General features: G+C 47.6%; 1 protein-coding gene across 1 annotated transcript in view; it reads right to left on the bottom strand.

Moving 5' to 3' along the window:
• Positions 1-12058, bottom strand: part of Emilin2 (elastin microfibril interfacer 2) — a 54126-nt gene extending 42068 nt beyond the window's left edge. The window contains exon 1 of the mRNA XM_038315611.2: positions 11886-12058. Coding sequence (XP_038171539.2) covers positions 11886-12058 — 173 coding nt within the window. The remainder of the gene's footprint in view (positions 1-11885) is intronic.
• Positions 12059-13310: the final 1252 nt, after the last annotated feature.

Below are 13310 nucleotides of genomic sequence, written 5' to 3'. Positions count from 1 at the left end.
CTCAAGCATTCAAAGACAGCTCCACTCCTGGGGCAGCAGCATTGGGGCCCATGGAGCCAATGCATGTTCGCTAGGTGATCTGCCGGGTGCACCTCGCATTCTTGGGGCAGGGCGCCTTCAAAGTCCTCTCGGTCAGACCGGCTACCCTCATGTCGGCCTCCTCCCCACAACCCCCTGCCTTTTACCCCTGAAAACATTGTACCTTGGCTGCTGGTGACTGACGCGTGTCTCACGGCATGGCGGGGAGGGTGGTGTTTGAGAGCCCAGGCCAGCTGCCAAGCCTCCTATCTTCTCAGCCCATACATGTTGCTGTCCCACACGCTTGGACTGAGGTCACCAAAGGGAGCTTGATCTGGGTGACCTATCAGTTCACCGCTCCCTACAGGCCAGGCCACCCACACCCAGCTCCTTCCTGACTACCTCAGTATTTCAACTCAAGTACCACGAGCTATGCAGGTGGGAAAGATCAACAGCGAGAGAGACTAATTAATGGTAAGAAAACACATTAACAAGAAGCAACTGGGCTTTTTTTCCTCCTTTTTCTTTTTGTTTTTTTTTTAAACCACGACTTCTATTTAAATTGTATTCATGATCTCCAAGATTAAAAAATTAGGAAGGAAAGCACAAAAGTTTGGGGTTTTGTTTTGCTGTGGTGCTGGGAATTGAATTCGGGGCCGTACACGGGGAAGTTATTTTTCTGAGCTCCCGTGTCCGTCCTAACCCCTCTCCTAGCTGAACTAGTAACAAAAAATGAAATAGTAACTATGGGAATATTATGGAAAGAGTTTCCCAAACACAGCAACCTAGAATGGAAAACAAACAAAAGGCGTGGAAGACAATTTTGAGTTTTATAGAAAGGTACAGCCCCAAAGGGCTAGAGGATGAGAATCCCACCCCCGCAAAGACTCCACAGCAGCTACGTGACTTTCAGGTTTAAATGCTCGGTCTCTCTGCCGCCCTGGCAGGTGTCCTCTGATACCACCTCCGCCTTCGGCAGGTGGTTTGACGTCCCTTCAGTGCTAAGGAGCAAGGCTCCAACCAGCCAGCTGTGTACAAAGTGTTTGTATAAAAGGTGAAAGACTTGGACGGGATTCTGTTCCTGGAGATGCCGGGAGAGAAGCTGACTGGGGAAGATTGTCAGCCCTTGGGGTTTTGTTTTAGCCTTAAGCATCCTGTACTTAGGAAGGGAAATAAAAAACCAACTATTTTTCCTGGCGAGGACTGGCCCTTAATAGACAACTTTCTTTCCAACTGGATGACCATCTGTTCCCTTTGGAATCTGAAGTTAGAAGTGTCTTGGAACTTGACCCAGAACCAACACCTGCTGGTGTACGTTTTCCCAGCAGCCACAGACTCTGAGTGCACCCCACCCAGGCCCCTCTGGGGGCTTATCTTCGTATTTTATTATTTTATTTTTCTCTTTCTGGTTTTTTAAGACAGGGTTTCTCTGTGTAGCTTTGGAGCCTGTCCTGGAACTCGCTCTATAGACCAGGCTGGTCTCAAACTCACAGAGATCCTCCTGTCTCTGCCTCCCGAGTGCTGGGGTTAAAGGTGTGCGCCACCACCACCCGGCTGGGGTTTGTCTTCTTAATAGGGCTGAGCTGGGGATGTAGTCAGTGGTAGAATACTGACCTAACCCGAGAAAGGCCCAGAACCAATCCTTACAGAGAGGAGAGAGAGAAAGAGAGAGAGAACACTAATCTGGACAAGTATTGCTACAGAAGGAGAAATACAGAAAAGTCAGAAAGAAGGCTGGTAACGCCAGGCAGACAGGGAGTGGCGCAGCCGGGAGTTCAGGAGCTGAAAGCCTTGAGCAAGGACCCTTCTCTGCAGCCTGCCTGGGTCCCAATTCCCCCGCCAGCCCTTCTCACAGAGTTCTGTACAGCAGCCGCAGGCCCCACACCACCCTCTCATCCCATTCTCATGAGAACAAAGACTGTTTCTATCCTTCTTTTGGCAGCACTCCGGACTGTGGCCTCACAGAATGGGTGGCAAGATAGAGCCGCTACAGCACCCAGACACCGGAGCCAATGTCTGTCACCCCAGCACTCAGGAGGCCCAGGGAGGAGGACCTCAAATATAAGGCCAGGCTAGGATATTTCCCAAGGGCCACTTGACAGAACAGAGGCAACAAAACATGAACCGAGGGTCAGTCAAGACGGCTCAGTGGTTAACAGCACAAGCCGCTCTTACAAAGGACCCAGGTTCAGTTCCCGGCACCCACCTGGCACCTCCTGACCATCCATCACTCAAGTTCCCTCTCTTGCCTCTATGGACACCAGGCACGAGGGTGGTGCGCATACACATTTGCAGGCAAAACGCTCCCCAACACATAACAGAATAAATCTTTAAAAAAGTCAGAGCAGTAGAACCCCTCAGCCTTCATGAGCATCCATGAACGGGTTCTCGGATTCCAGGTTGGAGAAATGCTTTAGGGCTGGCTAAGATGGCCCAGGAAGGTAATGGAACTTGCCACCAACCCTGATGACCTGAGCTTAACCCTCAGTACCCACATGCAGGTTGAAAGGAGAGAACCACTTCCTCCAAGTTATCTCTGATGCTGACACAGTGCTGTGGCACACAGTCACCCCCCCCCATACACTACACACATACACACACTCACATAAATACATACAGTAAAGAAGGAAGGAAGGAAGCAGAAACTGGCCAAGGTAGGAATTCTCTCAGATCTTTGATTTGCTTCCTACCACTGCAGGAAGCAGAAGGCAGCAGCAGAGAGTACAAGTGACCACAATCATTTCCTTAAGAGAAAGGCCTGTGACCCAGGAGCTTACCCTCGGTGATTCTCTCCTGGCTCTTTGAACCTCACTCGAGCATCCCAAGCCAGGTAGCTGGAAATGCTCACTCCTCTATGGCACCACAAAGCTGCTGTGTAACATAAAGGCAGGAAATGTTTCCCAAATTGGAGGTGTAAGCCCCTGGGGAAGCAAGTACTGGTGCCCTTGGGGAGTTTGCCAGAACAGTCCTCAAGTAACTGGATCCCTCAGTAATAGACAGTGAGTTAGGCAGCTAACTACAGTCCCTGAGAAACCCCCACTCTAGCCAGGGCTAGACCAGGATCTTCCTTAGCATCTCTTACTGTGAGACGTCGATGGCCATACTGGATGGCAGAGTGGAAGAGCGGTGTCTCACGACATTCTCCTTTGACGCCAGACTGGCAGAAGCTGGGCAGAGGAACACTGACCCTGGCTGTGCTCTGGAATCAGAGTCCTCAGACTGGTAGTTCTCAGCCTGTCACGGGGATTGTCTAAACACTGGGAAAATGCAGATGTTTACATTATGGTTCATAACAGTAGCAAAATCACAGTTGTGAAATAGCAATAAAAATAAATTTGTGGTTGGGAATCAGCACAACATAAAGAGCTATACTAAAGGGTCAAAGCATTTGAAAGGTTGAGAACCGCTGCCTGAGACCCATGCTCCCACCTGCTTGTCAGCCTTGATCCTCCCTAATCTGTCCCACAGACTGAGGACTTACAGGGTGATACGTTGCGTACGGATCGGGCAGCATGGAGACCAGAAATCTCAGCGATGAAGCTGTAGTATCTGGAGGTTAGTATTGCTTTTGTTTTGTTTCTTTAGTTGGCGTTTGTTGTTTGAATTCTGTGTATGCATGTGTGTTGTGCAGAGGTAATGCACAGGAGTGCACTTGTGCTTGGAGGTCAGAAGAGAGTGCAGAGCCCTAGGGCAGACATTTCAGATGCTTGTGAGCCCAGCACAGGGACTGAGACCTGAACTGGGGTGCTCTGCAACAGTGCTATGTACCCTTCACTGAACTGGGGTGCCCTACAACAGCGCTATGTACTCTTCACTGAACTGGGGTGCCCTACAACAACGCTATGTACCCTTCACTGAACTGGGGTGCCCTACAACAGCGCTATGTACCCTTCACTGAACTGGGGTGCCCTACAACAGCGCTGTGTACTCTTCACTGAACTGGGGTGCCCTACAACAGTGCTATGTACCCTTCACTGAACTGGGGTGCCCTACAACAGCGCTATGTACCCTTCACTGAACTGGGGTGCCCTACAACAGCGCTATGTACCCTTCACTGCTTGAGGCCATCTCTTCAGACGGTTTTTATATTTTTGAAGTAGGGTCTCATATAGCCCAAGCTGACCTCAAACTCCCAGGGATAGCCTTGAACTTCTGAACCTTCTGCCTCCGCCCTCCAAATGCACCATCACGCCTGGCTTGGCTCTAGCATTTGTATGTGCCTTCCCCACTGTGAGACCCAGACTCTAGTCTCTGAGTGCAGAATCATGTCGTCTGTCATAATCTTTCCCCAGAACAGATGGGACTCAACAGTAGGTTCAAGTCAGGCTCGCAACACCAACAGAAAGGCCAGCAGGGCTATGCGCTATCTCAAAAGTCAAAGTTTGAAGGTCCAAACTACAGCTGAGAGCAAGAACTAGGCCGTAAGCCCAGGGGTCTGCAATGAGAGTTGCCACAGATTCTGGTCTCTGAGAGTTTACAGAGACTTCATTCACAACAACACCAACAGTAGTAATGCAGACAGTCCCCTGAAGGTCTAGGACCCCTGGAGTCTATCGGCAGCCATACAGTTTCAATGACAAGTGCATTGCTTCCCCTAACAGTGAACTTGAACAGAGGTTGCCTGACCGAAGTCCCCTTAAATGTCTACCCTCCTGCCCTTACAGAAGACAATATGTAAACCTCTGCAAATGGAATAAGGCAACAACTACAAACGACAGGTAGCAATCTCAGATGTCTCAACAGCTAACAGCTGTTGGTCTGGGAGGAGGTTCTGGAACTATCCAGAATCGCTGCCATGAAGATGGGGTGTCTAGTCCTATCCAGAGGAGAAATACAGCCATTTTCTCCCAGCAACTAGCCAAACATGAGCACAAGCAGGAGGGGTTGTCTACACAGCAGGCCCTTCCTTCTCCAGTCCTGTCTACCAGAGATGCACACATGCATACACACGTGGTGGGGTTGGGGCCAGAGGCACCAGCGATGCACACATGCATACACATTTGGTGCGGTTGGAGCCAGAGGCACCAGTGATGCACACATGCATACACACATGATGCAGTTGGGGGCCAGAGGCACCAGCGATGCACACATGCATACACACGTGGCGAGGTTGGGGCTAGACAGCAGGGATTATGAAGTTGAGGCAGTAGGAGGAGGCTGAGGTGCTGTGGGAGAATGCTCTGTACACTGTAAAGATTTGTCACTCATATTGGTTTAATTAAAGAACTCAAGAAATTGGACACCAAAAGATCACATAATCCAATTTAAAAAAAATGGAGTGCAGACCTAAACAGAGAACTCTCAACAGAGGAATCTAAAATGGCTGAAAGACACTTAAGGAAATGTTCAACATCCTTAGTCATCAGAGAAATGAAAATCAAAACAACTCTGAGATTCCATCTTACACCTGTAAGAAAGGCCAAGATCAAAAACACTGATGACAACTTATGCTGGAGAGGTTGTGAGAAAAGGGAACACTCCTGCTTTGCTGGTGGGAATGCAAGCTGGTACAACTCCTTTGGAGGTCAATGTGGTGATTTCTCAGAAAATTAGGACACAACCTTCCTCAAGACCCAGTAATACCACTTTTGGGTATATATCCAAAGGATGCTCAATTGTACCACAAGGACATGTGCTCAACTATGTTCATAGCAGCGTTGTTTGTCATAGCCAGAGCCTGGAAACAACCTAAATGTCCCTCGACCAAAGATGGATAAGGAAAATGTGGTACATTTACACAACGGAGTACTACACAGGAGAAAAAAATAATGACATCTTGAATTTTGCAGGAAAATGGATGGAGCTAGAAAATATCATTTTGAGTGTGGTAACCCAGACACAGAAAGACAATTATCACATGTACTCACTCATAGGTGGCTTTTAAACATAAAGCAAAGAAAGCCAGCCTACAAATCACAATCCCAGAGAACTTAGACAACAATGCGGACACTAAGAGAGACTTACATAGATCTAATCTACATGGGAAGTAGAAAGTAGAAAAAGACAAGATCTCCTGAGTAAATTGGGAGCATGGGGACCTTGGGGGGAGAGAGAGTTGAAGGGGGAAGGGAAGAGGCAGGGAGGAGAGCAGAGAAAAATGTAGAGCTCAATAAATATCAATTAAAATGTATAAAAAATGCTGATTGGCCAGTAGCCAGGCACGACATTCAGGCAGGGCCACCAAATGCAGAGGAAGTAAGATGAAAAATCCTCACTGAGAATAGGTACCAAGCCATGTGGCTAAACATAGATAAGAATTATGGATTCATTTAAGCTATAAGAGCTAGTTAATAATAAGCCTGAGCTAATATGCCAAACAGTTTATAATTAGTATAAGCCTCTATGTGTTTCTTTGGGACTGAACAGCTGTGGGACCAGGTAGGATAGAAACTTCCATCTATACTGAGACTGAGAAAGAAAAGACCTGGACTTAGATGTAGGTTCTGCTACTTTCTAATGGCTCTTGCTATAAAAATAGAAAATACAGAGCATGCAAGTCAACCTCAGTTCCAGGGACTTCACAGGAAGAATTCCATGTCACTCAGATTCTCGTGTCTCCCAAAATGTGTTCCCAAAGTCAGCCTAGGACCAAGAAGAAGCCTTTCCACACTGTAAGAGCCCCAGATCTGAGGCGCAGAGGCATGTACCATCATGGCTGGTGTATGTAGTACTGGCAATGAGCCCAAGGACTTGCACATGCCAAGCAAGTACTCTACCAATGGAACTACACTCCCAGCCCCAAATCATCCTTTAAATAAAAAGAAAAGCTGGGAGTGGTGTCTCATGTCTATAATTCCAGCACTCTAAAAGCCAAGGCACAATGACCTTGAGTTCAAGGCCAGCATGGTGAATACAGGGAGTTTCTACATAGAAACACAGCAAACCTTGCTTCAAAAAGCCAAATTAAAAAAACAAAACCACATTTACCCCCAAGTATGGTGATACATGGCTTTAATTTCAGCACCTCTGGAAGCAGAGACAGGCAGATATCTTGAGTTTGAAGCCAGCCAAGGTTAGATAGTTAGACTTTGTCTCAAAAAAAAAAAACCTCCAGAAATGCAAATTTCTATCTATGTATTTATGTGTGTGTGTAGGCATGTTATCGTGTGTGTATGTTCCAATGTGTACAAGTGTGTTCACTGTATGTGTAGGTATGTTCGGTGTGTTGCAGTGTGTTCAGTGTGCGGGCACATGTGTGCAGTGTGTGCAGGTATGTTGAGTGTGTGTGCAGGTGTGTGCAGTGTGTGTAGGTGTGTGCAGTGTGTTCAGTGTGTGTACACATGTGTGCAGTGTGTGTGTAGGTGTGTGAAGGTGTGTGCAGTGTGGGTAGGTGTGTGTGCAGTGTGTGTGGGTGTGTTGAGTATGTGTGCAGGTGTGTGCAGATGTGTGCAGTGTGTGTACAAGTGTGTGCAGACGTGGGTGTATATGGAGGCAGAGATGTCAGAATCGACTACCGCTGTCATCTTACTCTTGAGACAAGGTCTCTTGCTGAGCTAGGCTGGTGACAAGCAGGAAGCAGCCATCCTACTGTCCCTACCCCTCCACAGCACTGGGATTATCTGGCAGTCACCGTCCCCAGCTTTTTACGTGGGTGCTGGGGATTCAAGCTCAGGTCCTCAAGCTTGCATAGCAACCCACTGAGCCATGGTCTCACCCCATCCAACCACCCCCATTTAAGTTTTACTTTTAATGAAAATTTTGTTTATCTCTGAATTGTCCTTAACATTATAGAAAAACACAAAATATAGTTCTTGTATAAAAATGAATGAAATTGCCTTGGCTGACGATCCAATTCTAATTTCAAGCAAAAATTCTTCCAAATTGGGTTGAATATTCAGTTTGTGTTTTGGTCACAGTGTTAAAAACCTGACTTGGTTCTCTTCTAAATACAGGCTAATTTAAGGTTGCTCTGAGTGATGGAGGAGAGTTATCTGTCTATGTTTCTTTCATTGGTTAATTAATAAAGAAAACTGCCTTGGCCCTTTAAGAACAGAAAATTAGGTAGGTGGAGTAGACAGAACAGAATTGTGGGAACAAGGAAGTAGAGTTAGGGAGAGACGCTTCAGGGAGTCGCGTGGTGAGGCTCCATGCTGCTCCTCTCCGAGATGGACGCAGGTTAAGATCTCTCCTGGTAAGCCACAACTCGTGGTGCTACCCAAATTACTAAATATGGGTTAAAGGAAGATGTGAGAGTTAACCAATAAGAGGCTGAAACTATGGGCCAGGCAGTGTTTTAAAAGAATACAGTTTCCGTGTAATTATTTCGGGTGTAAAGCTAGCCGGCGGCGGGTGGCAGCCCGCCGCTTCACACTACAGATTGGCGCTCCAACGTGGTGCTAAATCCACTTAAAAACCTTGCCCGCTTGGGATCGGAAAGAAAGTTCTCTGAGACCATGCCAATGGCTCACTGCTCCCTTCCTGCACCTGGGCAGATGGCGGAATCAGGCTTAGGCGAGCGGGACAGCATTTGCGGATTCCTGCCGCCATAGAGAGAGAGGTGTTTTCAGACTGCTCTTTACGTCAGATTTGGCTGTAACTTGGATTAAAAGAGTTTCTGTGCTGCACGCTCAGTCTCAGAATTAAACTGCTGAGTGCGGCTCCAATGTCGACTGCTGTGTGCCTGGAACTGTGTGCGGCTCAGGGGCACCAAATGACTGAGGCAGGAGCGGCTTTGGCTCTGCTCCGCCATGCTGAATTGTGCTGACCTCAGGCAGGAACTATCGTAATTACCATGATAACAGCGCAGTTAAGGTTTAGACTTGGCTATAAACAGGCAGTACCGTATTATTTTAAGAAGTGGTTAACCTTTTAAGAAATGCTCCTGGATAGTAAAAAATTACAGATTCACAATAGAAAAGATTCAGACATAGAAGGCCTTTAAATGGCTCACGTAGGCTTAAAAGAGAGAAAAAGAAAATATAGAGAATAAAGTTAATGCCTTAAAAAAAAAAGGTTAAAGTCTTTAAAGAGACAGAGTACAGATAGTTATAGATTAAAAGAAGTAAAGTGATAGAGTAAAAATAAGCCACGTAAAAATGGAAAATTCACAGAGAGTCTGGATTATGTATTTTGTTGTGTTTTCTTTGATTTTTTTGACTGTAAAGGAGCTAAGTACAGAGAGACATTTCATTATATGGGCTGCCAGGCTAGACCAAAATGGACATCTTAATGGTATGACTTCAGGATTTGGATCTAAGAACATGATGCTTTGGAAAAGAGTTTCTTCTTTTGTTTTCACAGAGGACGAGACTCTGTGGATTGCTTCTATCCCAATATGGTATGATAGACCACGCCCTCCTGAAAGGTTGCTGTGAACATCTTCAAAAAATTACTTCACTCAACTGCCAACTGAGAGGAACCTAGCACACAGGTTATACCATGAAAGACCTAAATAACAACGCCCCCACTCAGCAGGAAGCAGTTTGGAGAGAAATAACTGCGCCCACATTCCCAAATATTGTTTATGAATGTTCTTTTACATTTAAAGGGGGAGATGATATAGATATGAATAATTTGCATTGGTATGGATTTTAAGGTCAATTTGTTATATGTATATGTATTTCTGATCTTGATTAAGCTATTGTGATTGTAGTTCATTTTAAAAACTGTAATGTATAATTAGGAAATATAGGTTGTTAATGGATAATCATTGATAATAGTCAAGCTTGTAGTCATGTTAGTCATTTTCTAGATGTGCATAGATATATTTCAGATAGGCATTCTTCATATCTTTCAAAGACTGCAGAATATGGCATTTAATGTTTTAATAACTTAGGGTTTTTCATGACAATGAGACACGTCTGCTCCTGGCAGCACCAATCTACTTCGAGAGGAAGATGGGCATCGAAGAGGCTACTTATGGAGTTTGTTAGCCATTTGGGCAAGAAACTGCTCTTGGCTGGACTGTTGCATAAACTGGACACAAGGAACCCACAGAAAAAGGACTGCTGAACTTGCCTAAAGGTGAGATGGCCTTTTGGGGTTCCTGATTCATTAAAGAGTCTGCAAGACGTTCTGCAGGACACAGCAGAAAGTGACTGAACTGTCTTTGGAATTTCCCGCTTCATGAAAAAGTCTGCTGGACACTATGGGCCTGAAGGCTGAAGATGGATGCCCCAACGGTACAGAGGAACTTTGGGTGACTGTCCAGGCAGCGAGTTGTCTCTGTCATTTCTAGAGTTTTATAAGTTACTTATTTCTTGTTTACTTAGGTAGCATTATATCCTTCTGGAGTCTTTGATGGAGTTGAAGAATAAATAGATAGTTATAGCTTTCCTTAGTTATGATAAAAGATAAAGTAGATTTAAATATTGTAATTGTAATACTTGCTTGATAACTGTTTTGTTATATGTAATTTTGCTATGTTAAAGTTGAAGCCTTTCTTTTTTGTTTAAACAGAAAAAGGGGAAATGATGGAGGAGAGTTATCTGTCTATGTTTCTTTCATTGGTTAATTAATAAAGAAAACTGCCTTGGCCCTTTAAGAACAGAAAATTAGGTAGGTGGAGTAGACAGAACAGAATTGTGGGAACAAGGAAGTAGAGTTAGGGAGAGACGCTTCAGGGAGTCGCGTGGTGAGGCTCCATGCTGCTCCTCTCCGAGATGGACGCAGGTTAAGATCTCTCCTGGTAAGCCACAACTCGTGGTGCTACCCAAATTACTAAATATGGGTTAAAGGAAGATGTGAGAGTTAACCAATAAGAGGCTGAAACTATGGGCCAGGCAGTGTTTTAAAAGAATACAGTTTCCGTGTAATTATTTCGGGTGTAAAGCTAGCCGGCGGCGGGTGGCAGCCCGCCGCTTCACACTACATCTGAGTCTTTGTGATGACCAGGGACTCTAAAAATCAGCCTTTCCTCCACGTGGTAGGACGTAGAGACTGTGTTTCCTCAAGCTTTCTTTTTGCCTCCAAGGAACTATTGGTCCCTGCGGCTCCCCAAAGTAGCCTGGGTGGAACCCAGTGACCACCTCCTCCCTACGTGTCTTCAGTCTCGTCTGTCCCTGCCCCCTGAAGCAGCGCGCTGGAATACAAGCTCAGCCCAATTGTCAGAGCTGCCCGCCACTGACCATTCTGTGCAGTGCTGACAATATGCCCTAAGACAAACAGTTTATTCTTCCTGGAAACAATCCCTGCCATCACGTGTCCCCAACAGCCCTTTATCCACATCAGCCGTCTCCTGAGATCCGACTTCCACAAAAACTCAAAGACCTTTCTGATCACAATTGATGCTTACAGATGTGTTTGCAGAATCTGTAGGCTAACGAATCATTTTCCCCCTGTTTCTGTTTTGTTTTGTTTTGGAGGCAAAGAGATGGTTAACTTTTCTGCTCATCTTCAAGACCATTCTATTCTGAGATCTCTAGCTAGAGAATCCACAAATAACAGGAGAAAAAAAGGGTGTTCTAAAGCAAGCTGGGGGTTTAGTTTAAAAAACTATGATGCTGAAGAGGATAGCTGGGGTAAAAATCACCTACGTCAGAACACCAACCAGTCAAACCTCTCAGCTAATCCCTCACCTAAAACATTTTAGAATCCTTCATGTGCCCCAGAACATACAATATGGATCTAATTACATTCAGCTGCCTTATGTTAGTAATAAAATTGAAAGAAAGAGAGAGAGAGAGAGAGAGAGAGAGAGCTTTGTTCATCCTCTTCTGTGGCCTGGAGAATCACAAACTCCCAAATTTTGCGCATCCTCAAGGCTCCCACAGAACAGCACACTCTTAAATAGCCCAGCGTGGCTGGTAGCCGGCGCAGCTCTCAGACTTTATAAGGATTTGTAGAGGGTCTGGAAGAAATTTCCACAAGGGCCGGAGCCCAACGCCCCAGCTCACCCACCCTTTTGGCCCGCAAGCTCCAGGACTTACACCAGAGCAGACGGACAGGGCATCTGGTTCCAGGGACAGTTGTACTGAGCCTGAATAAAACTCTCGCTTCCTTCCTGCACTGTGCAGCTCACGTTCTTAGTCACGATGTAGGCGCACCAGTTCCTGGGGTTGAGAGAGAAGGGCTGGGTAAACTTTGGAGAACAATGAGGCATTGGGGGGTGGGGGTGGGAGGACGACGGACGGAGAGACTAACGGATGGACAGATGGACGAAAGAGCTGACCCAGCAAGTTAAGGGTCACCCGCTCCGAAGGCTGGAGCGTGCCAAAGCCTCCACCCCAGGGTGCCTCTTAAGTCTTTGGAGTATCAAAGAAGAGCCCCACCACCCCGCGCACTCCAGGAAGTGTTGGGGTTCAGCAGGGCACTACCCCACTCCCCTGGTCCGCTTCAGGATGCTAGAGGTATCTGGCGGGGAGCACATGGTCATCCCGGGGTGGTGACGCCCCAAAACCCATAAAGATCTTTCTGCTGCTGGCCGTCGCCATTGACAGGGCAATTCCAGAGCCTGCAAGGGGATTCGGAAGGGACCAGCAGGAACGCTGGACTTGGGCTGGAGGCGAGCAGAAGGGGCGCACACTTACTTGCTCCTGGCGCTGGGCCGCGCGTGGTACCCAGGCTGCGAGTTCGCGTGGCACAGCCCCGCGCCGCCCAGGGCCAGCAGGGCCAGCAGGACCCGCGCCCAGCGGCCGGGAGCGCGGGGTCGGGGCGGGATTGCCTGCCACATCTTGCGCCCTACAAGGTTGTAGGTTGAGGGGCAGCGGACCGGGCAGCGGCTCGGGCGCTCAGCTGCCCCTCCGGCTCCTTGCCCCACGCCTCCGCACTGGCCGCTCCGCGGTCCCTCAATGACGCACAGGTCCCCCCGGGTGCCGCCCTCTTTATTTCACTTCCCTCTCAGAAACGTGACTCTTCCCTGCACCGTCTCTCGGCCCTTAGACTCTCCGCAGGGGGTTAGGGGGAAAGAGCCAAAGGGTTAGGCACAGGGTTCTCGGTTACAGAATTTCCAATTACTTATTCCTTTGGTCCCTTCCCAGCCGCCGGCAGCTCCGCCTCTCACCTTCCAAGCCAGGCGCCCCCAGGCCCTCCGGAAGTGCAGCGAGCTTGGACAGTCCCAACCTAGACCCCCGGGGCCTCCCTCCGGCAGAGAGCCCAGGACCGCGCCATCAGTTCCCCGGGGGACCTAAGCAGGGGACTCGGCTTGGATTTCTTCCTCTGAGGCCACTTTGCCACCTTCCCAACAACCATTAAGGACTTGGGGAGGGATAGTTTAGCGCGCATGAGCTCTCCCAGCGCGCGCCTTGAACTTTGCGAAGGTTCGGACTGCAGCGAGGCCGGGGCCTCTGAAGCTGGTCTCCCTGCAGCAGCAAACTGTCACGTGCTAGTGTTGAAAGACCTGCTCACACGTCTCT

The sequence above is a fragment of the Arvicola amphibius genome, chromosome 18, assembly GCF_903992535.2.
Source record: "Arvicola amphibius chromosome 18, mArvAmp1.2, whole genome shotgun sequence".
NCBI classification, from domain to species: Eukaryota; Metazoa; Chordata; class Mammalia; order Rodentia; family Cricetidae; genus Arvicola; species Arvicola amphibius.
Note: the sequence above shows the minus strand (reverse complement) of the source record. Positions and strands in the feature narration are given on the sequence as shown.